The 19,742-nt window shown below is 40.7% G+C and overlaps 2 protein-coding genes and 2 non-coding genes across 6 annotated transcripts; 1 reads left to right on the forward strand and 3 right to left on the reverse strand.

Annotated features, from left to right (window-relative positions):
• Positions 1-1,238: 1,238 nt before the first annotated feature.
• eif3ba (eukaryotic translation initiation factor 3, subunit Ba) lies at positions 1,239-10,104 on the reverse strand. The gene is made up of 19 exons (XM_042432560.1): positions 9,908-10,104; positions 7,528-7,720; positions 7,304-7,423; positions 7,156-7,213; positions 6,878-7,006; positions 6,633-6,790; positions 5,979-6,110; positions 5,802-5,868; positions 5,666-5,712; positions 5,360-5,570; positions 5,194-5,266; positions 4,970-5,092; positions 4,785-4,863; positions 4,417-4,555; positions 4,177-4,302; positions 3,838-3,915; positions 3,300-3,408; positions 3,099-3,211; positions 1,239-1,807 (listed from the first exon to the last, which is right to left on the reverse strand). The coding sequence occupies exons 1-18, from the start codon at positions 10,005-10,007 to the stop codon at positions 3,111-3,113; spliced, it is 2,043 nt and encodes a 680-aa protein (XP_042288494.1). The 5' UTR covers positions 10,008-10,104; the 3' UTR covers positions 1,239-1,807; positions 3,099-3,110.
• On the reverse strand, positions 4,030-4,117 carry LOC121888836. Its single transcript, XR_006093335.1, has one exon. It is a non-coding gene; the product is annotated as a small nucleolar RNA SNORD60 (small nucleolar RNA).
• LOC121888846 lies at positions 4,649-4,730 on the reverse strand. Its single transcript, XR_006093338.1, has one exon. It is a non-coding gene; the product is annotated as a small nucleolar RNA SNORD60 (small nucleolar RNA).
• A 116-nt stretch (positions 10,105-10,220) lies between the features above and the next one.
• brat1 (BRCA1-associated ATM activator 1) lies at positions 10,221-19,523 on the forward strand. 3 transcript variants are annotated; one of them, XM_042432538.1, is made up of 12 exons: positions 10,221-10,705; positions 11,838-11,986; positions 12,119-12,266; positions 12,846-13,317; positions 13,407-13,517; positions 13,648-13,739; positions 13,827-13,930; positions 14,037-14,226; positions 14,583-14,656; positions 15,969-16,053; positions 16,174-16,460; positions 17,181-19,523. In XM_042432538.1, the coding sequence occupies exons 1-12, from the start codon at positions 10,588-10,590 to the stop codon at positions 18,087-18,089; spliced, it is 2,739 nt and encodes a 912-aa protein (XP_042288472.1). In that variant the 5' UTR covers positions 10,221-10,587; the 3' UTR covers positions 18,090-19,523. The 3 variants fall into 3 exon arrangements, with proteins under 3 accessions (XP_042288472.1, XP_042288481.1, XP_042288488.1); XM_042432547.1 differs by having other exon boundaries at positions 13,830-13,930; XM_042432554.1 differs by having other exon boundaries at positions 13,410-13,517.
• The last annotated feature ends 219 nt before the right edge of the window (positions 19,524-19,742 follow it).

Consider the following 19,742-nt stretch of genomic DNA (forward strand, 5'->3'; position numbering starts at 1 on the left):
TTGTGCTATTTATTATATCCTGCAGAATTTCACACTGTAAATCATTTTCCATTTTTAGCAAATGATCTTGACAGTATTATATGAGCAGGATAGCAGCCCTAACTGGCAGTTAGAAATGGACTGCAAAAAAATGTAGGTTAATTCAAATTCACACCAGTAAATGCTCATTGCTTATTTACTTGCCAGGTCAAGAACTTGTTCAGACCTGGATATGTGTATTTATACACACGTTTACAATATAACGTCATCTAATCCTGTTGGCACGTGAAGCTTCTACTGTTCAATGTTTATTAAGAGTGTGTCAGACACACAAACTCAGCTGTTATTTTTTGGGCTGTAGTTTGACATGTTTTTATTACACTCTATAAAGGTATTTGTTATTTTGTTCACTGCCAGACTGCCAAAGACTGATGGAATTTCACATATAACCCCTTAAAATCCACCTCCAATGTCTACATGTTTAAGGATTTTTCTTGCTCACTCAACGTGCAAATGTGCACATTTTCACCTATTTTTTTGGATCTAGACAGCTGTTAGGCTGTTTTGAAGAGTCTTCATTTGTCCTTTGGATGTAATATTTCATATGACTGTTATACATTTTATTTATGACTTATAACTGCAGTGTTTCACTCTCACATTGTGATGTAAGTTGAGACATATTTTATGTTGTGTGTTTTATGTTTGTCTGTACTTGATGTTGTTGCCTATTTTGGCTACAACACTTAAAGACTAATAAAAGGCTAATAAAATAAATGTTTTCTTTTGGATCACAATTACTTGTATTATTGATGATTAGAGTTATCACTATCACACCTAAAAGACCTGAAACATGATTAACTAGGAGATGTGAACGCTGTTTGGTCATTATATGTAATTCGTGATGAATTCAAATAATGTTCAATGAAGTATATAAAAACATACATGACTTTTTCAATGCTTGTGCATAGTCTGCATCTACCTTGACTTCTACTCAGCAAACTTACAATAAGATACAAAAGCATAATTTTGTTGAATTATGTGGATTTTTTCTATTGTTAGACTGGAACAAGGTGCTTTCAATGCATAAACGTTGTCCAGTATGGTCAAGAGATACGGCAGCTATTGAATGCTGATGAGATCATCAATGTGTGTGTCTGTGTATTTCGCTACATGGCTGTAATCATGTCATCACTGATAGATGTCAGGGACAGCAGAAGAGATGCTTCCCTCTATGATAAAGAACCAAACACTAAGACAGATCCAGGTAGTACTGACTTTGAATGTTTATTTAAAGTTATTCCCACTGCGCACCCCCTCCCTGTGTGAAAGCCTAGTCTGAAAGGAGGAGGATACAGGCCACTATAGCGCCACATCAGCACATTTACTAACAAGGCTACTTGTTTCATCACAACACCTTTGCCCACCACTGGTACGGCACTCTGTGCTGCCCTGTGATAACACACTAGCATGGTAAGGCTATTTGAGAAACAACCCCCAGATACAGTTCCAATAAGAGATGGGGCTCAGATTAGAAACCGAGTGACTCCAATTAATCAATAGAAAAAAAGGAGGCAGTTTTACTAAATATCAAGTTCCACAGAGAAATAAAAATGGGGCGGATGGTAATGAGAGACAAAGAGAAAATATTTAATTGAAAGTATCGTCTCTTGTTCCTCAATGTGGCCGCTGATCCGCAAGGCGTGCTTTGATGATGTCACTAGGGTTGAATGTTGAGGCTCGAGATGAACCCCAAGATTCACAGCGTGGTCGTCGTCCTCCAATCAATGACACAGTTCTTCTCTCCTCCTTCCACACAAAAACGGATGGACTGAAAGAGAGAGAGAGGACGAGTTAAATACAGATTGAGGATGTGTGTGTGTCGTCTGAGTGCTAATAACAGAGATAATTATTCAGTCCAACTATGAGCCACGACATACAAGTCAACTTGAATGTACATTGTTCTATAATGAGATGAATGTATAATATTTAAATTATTTGTACCTTTATATTGTGTAAAATCATGTTGAATATTATTTTGTATCAAATAACTTTCTAACCACATTGTTATTAAAAACCAACATAATTTGTTCAAAGTAGATGAAACCTCCAGAAAAATGTCCAGTAGGTTAATAAGGTAAGGTTAATAATGAACCTTAAAACTACTTTAATGCATTACATTGGACATTTATTATTCATATGAAATTTTGAGGATGTTTGCCAAATCTGTGTATATAAATATCTGAAAAGCGGATATTGATTTCAGCCATATGACCCATCCTTCATTTATCACTTTATATTTGAATTAAACTACTGTTTGAATGTTGGAAAAAAATTAAACATTGGATTGGCAATGATCTGACTGAATGATTTACAGTGTATAAGTGCAACAAGCTGAGCTTTGTGCTCCAGCAGGTGTCTCCTAAAAATGCACCGTCACTCTGATCTATTGTTGCCCTCAGTGCTGTAAACTAATCTATTGTTAAAACAAAATGGAGGAAAACTAGTGAGCTGTGCTGACTGGAGAAGTGATGTGTGGAAGCACTTTGGATTTGGCACCGTAGATGGAAGAACTGTGGATAAAGGTGAGTCTGTTTGCTGCCTTACAGAAAAACACAGCTTATCACTCAGTCAGGCAGCCGAGCAGGAAACTGAACATTAATTCCACAACATAGTTTAGGATTAGGCTACGTGGACTGAAAAATTTGAGTTGGTTATCATTAGTTTAAACTTTTTTCTGAAAAAGCGGCTGTCCTAATCATCAGCAAGAGGCACTGACGCACCAACAGTGGTTGTCAGGTTTCCAATTCACAATACAATGCAGATGCTGTTTGAAACCTTCTCATTTTCCCCTCATGTTGCTTTAATGATGCCAAAAGATGATGCAGATTATGTGGAATCGCTAATAATTGTGTATTTTTATACACACACGAGAATAAATTCAGATGTTATGCAATGAATTTGGCTTGTAAAGGATGACCTGAGTGTTACAGGATCTCATAATAGAGCACAGAGAGGATCAAACTGGCAGCAGACTACACAATAAAAACACTACACAAAGTTGTTACAATAAATCCTAATTGTGTGCTGGAGCTATCAGACTGTCTGCGTGTGAGCGTCACCTGCGTAGGGGACTACAGATCTCCAAGGGGAATGATTTCTTCGTTGATAAAAAACTCAATGGTCTCCTCCTCCCAGTCGTCCACATTGCTGTCCAGATCATCAGTGTCCACTCCTGGATGACAGAAAGACAATGTCAGTGGTGTTCTTAATTCAAGATAAAGACTGTAGGGGGGAAATAGAAAAGAGGAGGGGAGTCTCACCTCCTCTGAGCTCGAGGCGGAGGTCCTTCTGTTCCAAATAGGTCTGCTGCGCTGCCTCCCTGTAGAGGCGGTACTCCTCCATCATGGCCCTGCGCTTGTCCACCAGCTCCTACTCGCACAGATAAAAAATGTTCAGCTTCGTAACAGACTAATTATGCTTCTGATATACAGCTTGTTGCATTTTTATTACTGAAATATATTAATCATCAAGTCTCAATAAATTATGAAAAAAACTGTCTCTATGGACACTGCAATTATGCTACAAAGTGATTTGAGAGCTTGTAAATCTCTTCATGAGAGACATTAAGATGACTGCACGCACAAATTAAAACTGTGTTGCTAGCTTGTTTGATAAGCCTGAGGACAATTTGCAAAAAATTGCACTAAAAACGCACACAAACATGGTTTTAACCTAGAAATGAGGTAGCAGAAAGAGCCTAAATAGTTGTGAGAGCACCATTCCTCAAAAACTCCACTATATTCAGGTCAAATATAGATGTGAACAGCCTGGATGAGTTAAAAAAAATATTAGTCTAACCTTAGAAGCCTTTGACTGGCTCAGACGATCCTTCTGCTCAAAGATCTTCGAGTATTTCTTAAGGTCCTTCTTGATCATCTGCAAAAGATGGAGGGATAGTTATTGGAAAGGAAGGTTGCACAGCCACAAATCAAATAACAAAGAACAATATCAAGTATGTGTTGTATGAATACACATGATTGTTGCAGCTGTGAGCCTCAGATCAGAGTTAGAATCAGGAACTGCAGAGCAGCTCTCATACGAGGTGTCAGAAAAGTTATTTAGTTTGTCATCACTGGCTCCCCACACACACACACACATATATATATATATATATAGTATGTATAGATAAAATGGTACCTTGATCTGATCTACGCTGAGCAGGGTTGGAGGTCTTGGCCTCCAGAGCAGCTGACAGAAGCGATCCCTGTTGTTCTTCTGAAGAAGACGGCCTTGGAATGTCCACAGCCAGTATGCATTGTCCACCTACACACATGAAATAAAAGCGGAGGAAAGATGTGAGCGAAGGACAGGACGAGCTCAGCATGAATTTGCACATGGAACAGTCGGGTATCGCCGGTATCACGGCGCGGCACGAACCTTGTGGCTCCACCAGGAGACGGAGGTGACGACGTAGCGACCGGTCGGATCCCACTCCACGTCAGAGGCCATGTAGTGCTCGGCTATGTTCATCATGGTGCAGTCTGATGTGTCCACAAAGGCAAGAGCTCCGTTCATACTGCACACAGGGAGAGAGAGAGAGAAAAAAAGGAGAAGGTTATACACACATGAAGGCGTTCAGACACACACAACTGCAAATGTGTAACACTGTGAGCCTCAGATCAGAGTTAGAATCAGGAGCTAAGCTCTCATACGAGGTGTCAGAAAAGTTATTTAGTTTGTCATCAGCGGCTTCTTGTGTCCTTCACTATCACACATACACACACACAGAGATAAATAAAACTGACCTCCTGAGTCCAGCCAGCACCAAGAACTGTCCCTGGGGGCTCCAGAAGATGCTGTTGGCCTGCTGCTTGTCAAACATCTCTGTAGAAGACAAAGTGTCACATTCAGTTGAGGTTTACAGATGCCAAGATGGTTTGAGAGACACAAGATGTATTAATTAGAGAATACGTCTGTCTGATCGACTTACTGATGAGCTCGATCTTGCCGTTGTTTTTGACGTGATAGAAGGAGGCGTTGATTCGGGGAGACTCTCCGTGGAGGACAGCGAACTTGCTGCCGTTGGGTTCCCACGCAAACGCAATGATGCTTTCTGGAAAAACAAAGACACAACAGATAATAGATGAGTTTCTTTCTTGTTTCTATGGGAAACAATCAGTTGCTTTGTGTGTATGTACATATATATGTTCTTACCCTTCATCTCCACCACATCAACAGGAACCTGCTTCTCTCTCATGCGGAAGATTTCAAAGTTGGTGACCACTCCCTGAAAAAGACAGAAAACTACATTTAGCATTTGATTTTTTTTTGCCACAGCAGGTCTCTGCTAGTTTCCCTGTCTTCATCTCCCTCGGCGTACCTGCGTTCCTTTAGGAGTCCTGTCCACTTTCACGCAGAGATAATCTCCATTTCTCTGCCAGTGCAGTTTGCAGTCAACAACGTTGAACAGATTGCGGACCCGGATCTCTTGGCGGGAAGGCAACTGCATCAGAGTCACTCTGGCTGGGATGTCTTTGTCCTCAGGTACCCAGAATGCTATGATGTTGTCACCAGGAGACCATGAGAAGTCCCTGTAGACGCAAACAGATACTGGTCAAAATCTCCATACTGAACACTGACACTACAGAAGACATATAATGAGGAGAAAACCATAAAGGACTCTTACTTGATTCCAGTAATCTTGAGACTCTTCTTGTCGAGCAGGCCCATAGACTAAAAGCAGCAGAAGCACAGTTTTAGTGTCACTTGAACACTTTATATAAATATAACTGCATGTTTTTTTTTTGGTTAAATCATCTTACAGGAGTCTCGTAGATGCTCAGCGTGTCTGGAGTCATCCTAGCAAAGAACTTCCCATCGTGGCTCCATCTGAAAACAAATTTCAACCATTATAACACATTCAAACACCGCAGGAGAAACGAATGTGACAACGACAATGCAGTGAAAAAGATTTTAGACAACGAACAGAGTGTACTGACTTGAATATGGGCCAGTGTGCGGAGCTCTCGCAGTGGAAGCCTCTCTTCTTCTGTCCGGTCAGAATGTCCCAGATGATGATGGCCTGTGGGTCCTCCTTGGTGTCCATCAGTGGGCTGAAGGTCACAACATACCTGGAAGACATCACAACAGCTCAGATAATGCACATTTCATCTAACGATATCCGTCATTTAGACCACTTCTGTATGTCTTCAGGATACTTTTTCTGTACATGTAATACCCTTGTCATGCCCATAAAAACACACAATACAAGAAGATATAATGCAATGTTATTTATTTCTATCAAATAGCTAATAAATGTTTCTAAAGTGGACACGAGCTGCAACAATTTGTTGATTAATCAATTATTTATCGTTAGAAAATTAATCGCCAACTATTTTCATAATGGATTAATCATTGAGTCATTTTTAGAAAATAAAAAATGCTTAAATTATTTGTTTCCAGCTTCTGAAATATGACCAGGTTTCTTTAGTTTTCTATGAAAGTAAACTGTAAATGTCAACATTTCAGGTTGCATCTTGGGCTTTGGGAAACAGCGATCAACATTTTCTGACATTCTGTAGACCAAACAACTAATCCAGAGAATAACTGACAGATTAATGGATTGTTGTAGCAGTTACAGCATCATTGATTACCTCTCACATGGTGAGAAGTCGATGAGTGACACGCCCTGATGGCTGAACCTCTGAATCTGTTTGAACTTCTCGCCACCCCACAACGCGATGCCACGCTGATGGAAGGTGGCCAGGTAGGTGCCTTTGGGAGACCAGCGCACGTAAGTCTCTGTCCAGCGCTGCAGGGAAAACACAGAAACTTAATTAATCTGCAACCAACACTGTTCGATTATATTTAATAAAAACCTATAAGTCCAATGACTTACTGCTCTCTCTTCAGCTGTGATTGGCTCCTTAGCATCATTGGAGAAAATGGCTGTCCTCTCTCCAGCTTCGTAGATCACACTGTACTGGTCACGACAGTCTGGATCCTCGATCCAATGGCGCATATTACCCTGGACAGACAAACGTACAGAGTTAATAGAGGCTACAATATACGAGTTGTACTGCTGTTGGGTTTTATGGGGTCAAAACCAAATTCATGCAGCATGTTTAGTAACTATTTAAGATGAAGATAACGGGGATGGTGACCATGGACACTCACAAAGTCTTTGAAAGGCTGCTTCTCTGGAGTTTCCCACTCATCACTGATGTTCATGTACCTGTGAAAATTAGCAATAAAAATGACTCTTCCTGTCTCACAAACATACAATCTTCGCATCTGTCACATTTGTTAGATATTGCACACTTACTTGTCAAAGTCGGTGAAGAGGTTGACCCTGAAAGTATGCTGTTTGTCGAGTTTGTACCCATCTGCGTTTTTCACTGCCTCCAGGGCCTGGGTAGGAGCAGCATACTCCAAGAAGATGTATCTGCATTAAAAATTTAGTTTGTTTTACATCTTAAATTAAACAATAAAAAGGAGTAAGCAGACACGAAAGAGACAAAATGTGTCTGTGATACAACAGGATCATACCCTTTGGTCAGGCCATCAGCCTCGGGATAGAACTCAGTGGTGATTTTGCCAAACTTGGAAAAGATCTTGTGTATGACGTTCTTGAGCTTTTCCAAACGTTCTGGTCCCACCTGGGGGACGTTGTCCACCACCACCACCGAGTCTATGCCGTCAGCCTCCTGGGGCTTCTCCCTCAGGATGTCATCCAGAAGCTCTGCAAAGAGGAGAAAGGAGGGCAGGAAAAAATCAGAAAGGGCAACAGCAACATTGGTCACTTGTCTGATATGTATGTTAGCCTGTAATTCCCAATTCTTACTGTCTTCAGGATTTTAATGGAAGGTATCGCATTTTATCTGTCAAAATCTCATCCCAGCGGTGGTAAACTATGATAAAAATAGTCACTCATAGCTTAATTAGCTAAAATTTAAAAAGTGAATGATAATTTGTAACCAGTCACCAGTTTATAAAAGGTACACCTGGCTGATAATAATACAGTTTAACACAAGAACTCCTTACTTTAATAAGGTTATAATGTTCAGGTTTTGTTGAAACTATTTTAGAGAGGAACTGATTCAACTTTATAGTGATTTCGGAGGCTGTAGATTGTGGTGCCGTTGAAATGTTCTACATTATAGAGAGAGGTGTTTCTAATGTTTAGTCCTGCCTCTCTGATATAAATGGGATTGACAAAAAAGCAGAAATACATCTCAGTGTAATATAATTCAGTTCAACAGCACCATAAAATACAGCCGCCAAAATGACCATAAAGTTGACTCAATACCCCAATAAAAATAGTCTCAACAAAAACTGCACATTATAACCATGAAGGAAGGATTTGTTGCAGGGCTGATGTGTAAGACTGCATTCATTTTTAGCTAAATGACCTAATAAACTGCCAGCAGAGTATTAAAGTCCACCTCAACTCAAAAATGAGTGTTGCTTTTTGTTCCTTCAGTTGAATGTTTGAGCTTCACTGTGCAGAATGACGCATGTGCAGAGTTTGACACTAGAAAGCTGTTTTCACATTCATCTGCTGAAGGAGGAAAGTTTCTCTGCGCTCACCTTAAATCTGAGTTAAAAGGTGTGTACCTACGAGCATATGTGACATCATAACTAGTCTGCCAATTGTGGTCCAGAAAGGAAATTAAAGGACAAGTTCACAATTTTTCAAGTCTGTCTTAAAACAACAGTCAGGTGCCCAAATGAACACTGAAAGAGGGGTTTCCTCGCTGTAATCATTCCTCCTGTTCATACCTGCAATTAAGAGATCCCTTTTAAATGTGTTTTCAATGTGAGTGAAGGGGACAAAATAGTCTCATCAAGTTGATATCTACCACATTTAAAATCTTTTTAGTTTCAAATTCCCTGTTTGTGTTTCCCTGTTGAGCTGCAGTGGAAGTAATAATAACAAAAAGAGGGACTTTGGCACTAAAAAGACTGTAATGTTGAAAGATATCTATTTGATTTGACTTATTTGGACAGCTGAAGCTTCATATTAGCTTAACATAAACTGTTAAGTGCATTATCAAGGGATCTTCTACTGATCAGTATGAACAAGAGGAATGATTACACCAAGAAAAACCTATTTCAATGTTTCGTTTGGGCTCCTGGCTGTTGTGTTAAGACTAATTTGAAAAACTGTGAACCCGTCCTTTAAGGATTTTAACTAGATGTATTTAACTTTTCTGTGGGAAAAAACCCCCCAAAACATATCAACCTTTTTTTTTTCTTTTTTTAACAGCAGATTATTTTTGTATATCCTAAAATCATGTCCTGAGGGGATCATTAAGCATTTACTCCTCCTGCTGGGAAATTTCCAGAAATCCCAGATGTCTGTTTAGGAGAGTACTGATACGAAATATCAACAAAGCAGCCTATTAAAGTGGAGCATTATAGTGAAAGTCGTGCCATTTGTAACTGTTACACGTTTTATCTGCAGAGCTGAGAGCTTTGTGCAGCCAACTCCCCTTCTTAACTCTGGTTAACAGCTGCTTCATGCAAAACCACAGACTGAAGGTTTCACCGGCTCTAATAATCCAAACAGAACCGTGAAAATGTTTTCTGTTAGCTGATCCTCTCTGGTTAGCTGTTGAAACTGTCTAAATGACAGCGACAAGGCCACCGTGAGTGTCTGTCTGGGTGAGGCTTCAGGAGGCGTGATGATAAAACCGTTAATGTGATCTGATGTTAGGGATACTTAGAAGGAAAATTGTCGTGTTATTGTTAAATTTCTACAAATTACACCTTGACATCTAGATATGTGTGCCTAACAACTATTAATTACTAAGTTCCGGAGGGCAAAATGACAAGCTAGCTAGCTAGCTAGCTTTATAGCATCCGTGGTACCGCCGCCCGTTAGCTGCAGGCCTTGAAAGCCGGCGGTTTTCCTGCTGCCGCTCACCCTCATCCTCGATGTCATCCACGAAGTCCTCCGGGTCGCTGAAGGAGGGCTCCTCCTCTTCGTACTCGGGGTCATCCACCATATCCACCGTATCTTGCATTTAACAGGACTACGAGACGGATTTCTCGCTACAACGGAGCAAAATTGAAAAAATTGAGAGGCTGACGGTCCTCGGCCGGTGCGGCACCATGTGCGATTACGTGAAAAATGGACGATGCAACGGAAACGTAACCGGAACCTGCTCGCAGACGAGTGAAGCGCTGCGGCGGAACGTTAAAGTTGTAGAACATAGGGACCGGAAGTACACTGGGTCTACACGTACAGTTCATCTTATCCAAGCAGTTGTAGATCAGTAAACGGTGCAGCCGCCTTTTTATGACCCCCAAATGTTTCACTGAAAGAAGAAAGACGAGGGAAGTCAGACGCCGGTAGATGCGAAACAATTTCCCGCGAGATTGACGTTTAGAAAAACTACAAGGAAAAAAAAAACATTTTGTTTTACAGCTAGCCAAATCATCTACGTCAGTTACACATCATTTGGTTTGTAGCTAAATGTCCTTAAATGTAAGTTAGTGTTAGCCATGTAGGCTTCAATGTAACACTTTAGTAGTAAAGTTATCAGTAACATATCTGCTGTAAACCAGCCTGAGAGCTCATTGACACACACACACGTTAACAGCATGGACCGAGAGTGTGTGTCGCTACTGCCCCGTGTGTGTGAGGTGCTGGCGGACTCCGGGAAGTCTCTGCCCGATGACACCAGCCTGGAGAAGCTGCTGGACTGGTTCACCGAGGCTGGTTAGTACTGAACTTGGTGGGATAGTTTGGTCAGCTTTCATCCTTCCTTCATCCTCCTCTGGCTGCTCCTCTCTCTCTCTCTCTCTCTCTCTGACTTCTCAAGGTAGAGTTTACAAGTGTGAGCTTTTGATTTCCATATTTCTGCAGAGACAAACTGTAGCTACAGTCGATCAGGTGAACTGTAAACTCTAAACTAGAAAGTAGTTAGATCACTAACAGGGTAAAGCAGGTAAATGCAAAATCTTAGACTTTTATAGGCTCCAAAGGCTCAAGTTTCATGGTGTAGCAAATACTTTAATTATTTGCTGCTTTGTTTGGGAATAAAAGCCACTAAAGTGAAATAGGACTGCAACTAACAATTACGTTCGTAACTAATTTAGAACTGCAACGATTAGTCAATTGATAGAATAGAAAAATTATCTGTCACTGTTTTGATAATCGATGAATCGGTTCAGTTATTTCTCTAAGCAAAAATGCCAAACATTTGCTGGTGTCAGCTTCTCAGCTGTGATGATTTAATGCTTTGCGGTTTTAATTATTAGAGCCTTTTATGCTCTATGTAAAGCACTTTGAATTGCCTTGTTGTTGAAATGTGCTATACAAATAAACTTGCCTTTGTCAGACATGACAGTAAACAGAAAATCTTTTGGTTATGGACTGTTGATCCGACAAAACAAGACATCTGAAGACGTCACCTTTGACTCTGGAAAATTATGAGAAAATAATCATTAGTTGCAGCCCTAAACTAGTTTACCTGCTGATTATTTCCTTGATTAGTCAGTTTGTCCATAAAATGTCATAAAACAGTGGGAAATGCCCATCACAGTTTCCCAGAGCCCATATTCAAATTGCTACCACAGTCCAAAAAAATCTAACATATTAAGTATAGTATCATATAAGACATATAAGACAGACATTTGAGAAATTGTAACAAATTAATATTTGGCATTTCTGCTTGAAAAGTTACTAGCATGGCGATGATTAGTCGATTAATGGATTAGTTGAATTGCTCTTGACACACATTTCTGCCAGTTGAATGATATATGAGATAATGCACAGCTCAATCTTGCCGCTGTTTATCGTTGCGAGTTAATCTGTACCACTCTCTCATATATCTTCTCTCCTCTTGAAGGTGGATCTTTGCTGGAGACCTGCCCATGTCTGTTTGACTTCATATCCACTGTGATCAACAACACAGATTCAGACCCCAGCGTCCTCTCCTTCACTCTCAGACTCTCCGGCTTAATGGCTGCCACTGAAGACGGCTTCAAAATGCTTCAGGTAGAGCTCATGACACCTTGTACTGCACTTTTACTAAATTTCAATCACTAAACATCTGAAAGCCAACCAACGCTGACTATGAATTGTTAAGCACTGAGTACATAACCCGACTGTGGTGATGTCCTCCTGCAGGAGTGCTCAGTTCTGGATCTGGTCTTCAATGTTCAGCGCTGGCAGGAAGCAGGGCTCTGGGAGGATCCTTGCATACGGATTGGCTGGATCCAGGGATTAAGGAGCACGCTGCAGCACCCAAAGGCTCTCAGTTTCTTTGTAGAATCAGGTGACCTTTTCATGTAGGAAATAAGACCAACTCTACTAACACTTTGTATCATAAAAAAGAAAATTTGATGAGAGGGAGGCAACAAATATCAAGGAATAAAGATGTATTATAGGTCCTAATTCATAGTTCAAACTGGGAATTTTACCATTTCATGACTTTTTTCCACTTTAAACAAAACTATGTAACTTTTACAAAAAGTAAATTCTTTCTCATAAAAAACAAAAGTTAGATTTCTAAGCAATAAAAATAATATACCAAACCCACCCATGCTTTTGTTTTGGCTGCTAAATCCTACTTTTTGTTAATGAAGATGTTGCTATAAGCCTGTCGAGGAACGTCACAACAGTAGAACCAAAAGTAAATTAATTTCATCTTATTTGAAGACATATTTCCATCCTCTCTGTCCTGATCGGTGTTTAAGTTTGTTCCCCTTCAAATAGCGTTTCCTTCCCGTTATAAAAGTACGATACTCTTGCTGCTCAGATATCAACATAATTAAATGCGCTAGTGTCGTGTAATTACCACTTGTGGCAGGAGGTGTTGCTGATTCACATCTGTCTTTTGTTTTTATCTTTCCAGATTTCATTAAGACTCTTCTACAACTTCAGACAGACACAAGTCTGTTTGTTGCGTCAGCCGCCAATCAAATGCTCGCCCACATCCTGCTCTTCTTTCAACCTGTCTCACCTGCACGATGTAACGGGATTGATAAAAAAGACGAGTATGCAAAACGGACATACGGTTGTATCAAAGAACCCATTACTCTGGACCCAGAACACCCAGCCCTCACCATGGAAGCCAGCACCAGGTACACTGCTGTTGTCATGGCGATCTCAGAATACCTAAAGGAGTCACTGGTGCCCAAAGAAAACACACAGCTCCATCAGAGTCTGCAGATCCTCAAACTGCTGGCTCTGCTCCTCGCCCAGGCCAGGCCTCCCCTCTGGGACACGCTGCTCCAGACAGTCGCCGACTCTCTGAAGGAACTGGCGACAGCAGGCTACAGTCAGCTCACACTACCGCTGATGGACGTCATTCTGGCTGCAAACAGGTACCCCCGTATCTCACAATCTGTACAACATAAGACACCCTCGGTCCTTATAATGAGCATTTTCAGTGTTAAAACTCTCTCCATGTTAGCAGCTCCGGCACCGATGAACGCGTCGCCCATCTTCTCTCATCCATGTTGAACATCAACAAACCTGCCGACCTCATTCACGCTGCAGCTGCTTTTCTCCGCAGAGGCCGTCTGTAAGCATCCCTTCACCATTGCAAGTTCTGTCTGCAGAGATTTTGTTTTCTGTTAACAGGAAGTTTTAGCAAACTAGTATTTATTTACAAATTCCCATGTGTGCTCATTTCTTCTTCTTCCTCTGTTCAGGGACACTGTCCACACGGCTCAGGCTGTGAGGATGCTGCTGTTACCCCTCAACATTATTACTGGTCAGACTCTATTGGGCACAGATACTGCAGGTAACACACACAGATCTACACATTGAAAAAGTAAGAAATCTATTATTTAGCGTCTTTTATAAGTAAATATATTCTTTGTTCCTGCAGCAGATGAGCATCGGTTTTTAATGGTGGAGCAGCTGAAGAATAAAACTTCCTGCATCTCCATGATCTGTATCTGTCTGACAAACACACCACAGATCACACTCATGGTAAGAAAGTAAGGAAAACAGAAATGAGGTGTATTTCTTACGAATGGAAAGAGTCAAACATGAACCTCTCCTTCTCTCTCTCTCTCTCCCTCTCTCTTTCCTTCAGCCTCCTGACGTCCTCCTCACATGTCCTCCGGTTTCTGTCGTACTTGCAGTTCTGTCACTGTTAAGGATCTGCAGCGGTGACTCTTCCTCTTCATCCACCGGCTGCAGAGAAGTTTACAGGAATGTGATAGGCAGCGGCAAGGTTCAGAAATGTGCTCTAGAGGCTTTGACAGCTCTCGGCAGCAGCCCAGGTAAACCTGTGTGAACATGTGGGATGATAGAAATAGAAAGAGAAGTCCTCTTTCCTTCCCAAAGCACTTTTCCTGAACTTTGATGGAGAACAGAATGGAAAAAACAGTACTTGCAAATAAAGTAGATGGTGAATTATATGTGACATTGTTTGCTTCATCAGGGCATTATCAAAGATTAAAAGACACTTCTGTGGTACTGAATACAAGTATTAAAGTAAATTTATCCTAATTAAATAAAATATAAATAGAAGGAAGTAAGTAAAATTAAAAAATGAATATTATTATATATATTTGGGTGACTGTTGTAAAGGTGTAACAGGATGAAACACGTAGCTTCCATCTTGTGTTTGTTTCAGGAGCGAAGGACAAGATGAAAGAGGTGTTCACGGTTCTGATACAATATCTGGACAATCCTGATTCTGACCCCACTGTAAGTTATGTGTGTGTTTGTGTCCATGAATACTTGAATACAACATATTTTATTTTATTTTGTCACTGACATTCTAGCAGAAGACACCATCACTCACTGATTGTCCTTCACTTCATGTTCAAAGAGATTTTAAGGGGTTTAAGTCGAAAATAGTCTGAGAGAAGAAAAACTTAGTATTACAAAAGAAAAAGTCAAATATTTTGCGGAGATGTAATATTTTTAGGAAAAAAGTCATAATATTGTAGGAAAAAGTAAAACTAAATATTTTGAGGAAAAAAAGTTTTGAAACAAAGTCATAATATTATGAGAAAAAACTTCTTTATCTTTAGTTTTAAACCCTTTTAGAGATACATACTCTCATGTGAAGAGGCTCTACTGTATATTTGAGAGTGGAACAGTCATACAACAAAATAATCTTTACTAAAGGTCCACTCACCAGCCTCTTCCAGACCTTTCAACCACATCTCATGGCCTCCATCAGTGAATGAAGTCTGCTCAGTTGTCATCATGTTACCTAAAGACTGTACATACAAGAGCTGAAACAGTTAGTCCATTAATGATTGACAGAAAATGAATCAACATTTTGATAATCAATTAATGTCTTTTTTTAATGGAAAAAAACACTCAAAATTTGCTGGTTAAAGCTTCTGTAACATAAGAATTTACTACTTTTCTCAGTTTGATATAATTATGAATCTCTGGACATCACTTTGGGGGCTGAAAAATTGTGACAGACATTGTTTTGAAATTTCTGACGTTACACAGACATTAACGACTAATTGATAATGAAAATAATTTTTGCTAGTATAGAACTAGTATTCAGCAATCAGTTTTTATTTCTCTCATATCTCCCAGAAAACTTCAGGTCTGCTGCAACTCTCAGTTTTTTTAAATAAAGGCTTTCTGTTTGTCCATTTATCTCTTAAATTCTATTTAAATGTAATGAAATCAAATATTTAAATGATTTTACATTTTGTCTTAATGCCTTTTATATTTGATGTGAAGCACTTTGAATTGCCTTGTTGCTTGAACTGTGTGATACAAATAAACTTTCCTTGCCCTCGTCCTGTGGCAGGAAGTGGTGAAGTGTCTCACTATGTGTGTCACCATGCTTTGGATTTTTCACTGTGTGTATCAAACTGTCTCAGTGTCTCACTTTGCCTGCTCCACATAAAGTCACACAGTCACAGTGATGAAGTGATTACAGTCTGATAACTAGCCTAGTGGGTTTAGAAACGTTAGCTAAAAGAACTGTGAATCATGAATTATCTTATGTGTTTGTTTTTTTAAATCTTTGAACTCTTTTTCTCAGGTGATTCACAAGTCCTACAAGGCCTTAATAAAGTGGATGAGTGTTTGTGCAGATGTCTCCTCTATAACAGACCAGCTCAGGCAAGGTAATGTACACCGACAGCCTCCTTATAGAAGCTCATAAATACTCTTCTGTGTGATGAATCCACATAGTGAACACATCCTGCTGTGTTAATAACATTATACTGTATCTAAACCCTTATTAGATCTCATCAGGGTTGTGCAGAAACGTGTGTGTGACATGCGTTGGGAGGTGAGAGACTCAACCGTGGAGTTTTTGGGACAGCTGGCAGGTGTGCGTGTCTTCTTGAAGTCAGCTGAGGAGGAGTCATGCAGGGCTTCTGAGGCGCTGCTGGGTGGCTGCTGTACCAATCCTCTCCTCAAAGAGGCGCTGCAGGATCCGGAGAGTTATGTGAGAGCCAGCGCCACCTCTGCACTGGCACAGACGCTGGCACACAGCTGGCAGCAGGGGGCAGCGCTCACTCAGGAGCAGGTAGGCAGAAAAAAACCGTTGGCGTCTCTCTGCAGGGGAAGAACTTTGCTGTCATATAGACAATATCTGAGTTTGGTTCCTCTGCTTCCACTTGTGTTAGATTTTGGATGATTTTACATAAGCTGCTTCTTCCTTTCTACTTTTTCATATGTTTTTGTCGTGTTCAACCTTCCGTACATACTGGGTTTTCATATTTTCCATGTAGTCATAGGTATTGCTGATCCATAGCTTCATTTAAGTCCAATTTTGAGGAAGTTAGATATACTACTTTATCTATATATTCAATGTATCATGTCTTGTAATAGTTATAAAGTGGGTTTTGATTTGCTGGACTTGAATATATCCAACTTGCAAGTTCAATTTAAAGGCTCTACACCCCCACAGGTGTTATTTTACCTGATTAGACCTCTTCTCAAGACTGTGTGGGAATTTGTAGACTGAGCTTGATTGACATCTTCCTCTTGCACATATTAAGATGGAACAAACTTAAACCATTATGATTGTAACTGGTACGTAGAGGGAGGTGTTGTCATGTAATTCCCAGTGTAACTCTACCCAACTTCAACCTGTGCAGAGACAAATCAGACAGAATGAAGTGAAGAATTCAGTGTTTGTGTTGGGCCTTTAAAGATAAAATGGCGGTACAATGTTTTCAGCTGCTACATACATTAATGTTGACTTTTATTCATTAATAATCATCTCTGTCTGTGTCTCTGTCAGACTGAAATCGTGAGCCGGCTGCTGGAAATTCTCTCTGAGGACACAGAGGGCTTCGCCAGGCGGGCGGTCGTACAGTACTTCATCGCCTGGTTCTCTTCACGCTCCTCACACACGCCTCCATCGTCGTCTCTCCTCATGAACTCTGTGCGCTCCGTCCTCTCGAAAGGCAGCGTCGACCTGGACTGGGAGGTCAAGGTTCACACGCTGCAGCTTGCTGAGCTGCTGCTGGACGAAGCCTTCTCCGGTCACCGGGGTTACAAGAAGAGTTCAGACACAGATCCTGCTTCTCTACACCCCTATGCTGTGGTGTCTGACCAGGCCTACACACTTCACACACACAGTCTTCAACGGACAAACATGGAGGGTTCAGATTCAGCCGGCGTGTTGAGCAATCTGGTCGAGCAGGGAGTCCTCTCAGCGTTGTTGAGCGGTCTGGTTGACTGCGATAGACCTGTGGGTCTGAAGGCCTGTCGACTCCTGATAACACTCAGAGAGACAGTCTGCCCCCTGTCGCAAGGGGCCGAGGATGCAACTTCTGCCATGGCAACAGTCGCCAGAGTGTCATGTGAGCTTCCTGGATGGGGCTGGGGCCAGGAGATCAGAAAGATACTGGAGAGGAAGAAGTGCAATCAGACAAAAGAGGCAGACATCGCTGCCTGCACAGGCGAGGTTGACTCTGGAGAAGCAGAAGAGGAGGGTGAGAGCGATAGAGGCGATGGTGCGTGTGTCAGTGTGTGTGAGGTGTTGAGGTCTCTGGGGTTAGACGAGAGGCTGGACGTTCTCACTCAAAGCAGTGACCACGTCCACAACTCCCTCCTCTCTCTGCTGCAGGACATACTGACCGCTAGTGCCGCTCACACACATCCAGACACAGAAGAAGGGCAAGAGGTCATAGTGGACTGTTACTGACACACACACATACACTGTTTTATAAGAAAAATCTTTTGTTTCTCAGGTAATTTACTGTAAATCGATATGCAGTGAAAAGCGGTTTCTGCCTCACAAAACTATTCTGTGAGTAGAGCAACATGTTGGTTTGTCATCAGTAACAAACACTACACTGTTCAATCAGGGTTCATACTGTATGACTTTATGCTGTTTTGGTATTTTTGATACATACATGTGCGAGGGGGGACCCTAAAATCTGCAGAAGTCATCAATGGCACTGGAGTAGGTTGTAGTTATGGGTTTTGCTGTTAGGCAGCGTGTTCCTACAGCTTGCTGAAACCAAAATTGGGAAGAAATCCATGAAGAATTGCAGCCGGCTCTGGACACAGTTACGAAATATGACTACAGGAAATGTTTCTGAGAGTGGGAGATGTGCTGAGACATGATTTATAATGTTTTATTTAACAATTCTGGGAACTTTTGGATCCGCCCTCGTATGTGGTGATGGATAGATCTGTCTGTGTTGTTTTGGGAAGCCACATGATCTGGACTCTAGGGCTGAGTGATGTCAACATTTTTGCACTGTGAACACACAATATGATCACCATTTATTGGCTGAAAGAAATTAATCAATGAAAAGGCCATCTGATTAAAACCTCATCATTAAATAAAATTAAAAAGCAAGATGTTTGTTTGCTTTTTCATGATATAATGAAGAAAAAGCAAACAATATATTACACTGATGATACAATACAATGATGATGATTTCAATGATAAAGTACAGTTACACTCAGTTGTCTTTACTTCCAGCAGAGGGCAGCCACAACTCGACAGTCGAGTTCTGCTGTGTTCTAAAACTGGAATCTGACCATACTGACCCGACCTGATCCAGCACTGAATCCAACTGGAAACCCAAAGCTGTATTTCTCCATTACTGACCGTTAGCTTGCCAGACTAATGCAGCTTATTGGCTCTTTCTACTGGGCTTCCACGCATGGATGCGGACGTTTGGCACAGTTACACACTGGCACGCAAAGCAATAGCAGCACAATAGCAGCAGCAGCTTTTGTCTGATCAGCAGGTGTAGCTGGTGTATTCAGTAAAACCCAAACACATCTGTTCTGTCAGATGCAGATGAGATGGACAAACTGACAAATGCAGCTGAAACATGTCAACAGCCTCTCGAGACGGAGAAAAATAGATTTTTTTCTCTTCAAAAAATGTATAAATTACATTTGAAATTCACCAAAACTGAACTCAACCAAAACCACATTCTTTGGTTTGTGAGTAAAGGTTCTGCTACTCGACACAATTCCTGACAAACTCTTTCTCACATGATCATGTCCTGACCGGTAGCGACATTGTTGTTCATTTCTACTGAGATCTAAAACTTTGTGTATCTGTTTCTTTATACATACATTAATTGTTATGAATAAATATACAATTTAAATGAAATTGTTCTAATTGTTTTGAATTTTTTACCTGTCTAGATTTTGGTTTGTTTCCATTTTGTCACTTTTAAGACAGAATTGCAATAAACCTTTTTTGTATATGTATTTTTTATTTGGATTTGATAATAAATTCATCACATTTATGTTATTTCAAATCATGCAACTTAAATAACACTATTAACAAAATATTCCTCCCCTTATTGTCCTACATCTCCCCCACCGC

The sequence above is a fragment of the Thunnus maccoyii genome, chromosome 2, assembly GCF_910596095.1.
Source record: "Thunnus maccoyii chromosome 2, fThuMac1.1, whole genome shotgun sequence".
Classification (NCBI taxonomy): Eukaryota; Metazoa; Chordata; class Actinopteri; order Scombriformes; family Scombridae; genus Thunnus; species Thunnus maccoyii.

Excerpts from the sequence above, each read along its gene's own strand:
- eif3ba (XM_042432560.1), bottom strand. The coding sequence starts at position 10,007 with ATGCAAGATACGGTGGATATGGTGGATGACCCCGAGTACGAAGAGGAG. Across the intron at positions 7,721-9,907 it reads GGATGACATCGAGGATGAGG|AGCTTCTGGATGACATCCTG; the intron begins GTGAGCGGCAGC and ends TCCTCTTTGCAG. Across the intron at positions 3,916-4,176 it reads TCAGCGTAGATCAGATCAAG|ATGATCAAGAAGGACCTTAA; the intron begins GTACCATTTTAT and ends CATCTTTTGCAG.
- brat1 (XM_042432538.1), top strand. The coding sequence starts at position 10,588 with ATGGACCGAGAGTGTGTGTCGCTACTGCCCCGTGTGTGTGAGGTGCTG. Across the intron at positions 11,987-12,118 it reads ACGGCTTCAAAATGCTTCAG|GAGTGCTCAGTTCTGGATCT; the intron begins GTAGAGCTCATG and ends GTCCTCCTGCAG. Across the intron at positions 13,931-14,036 it reads CACCACAGATCACACTCATG|CCTCCTGACGTCCTCCTCAC; the intron begins GTAAGAAAGTAA and ends TCTTTCCTTCAG.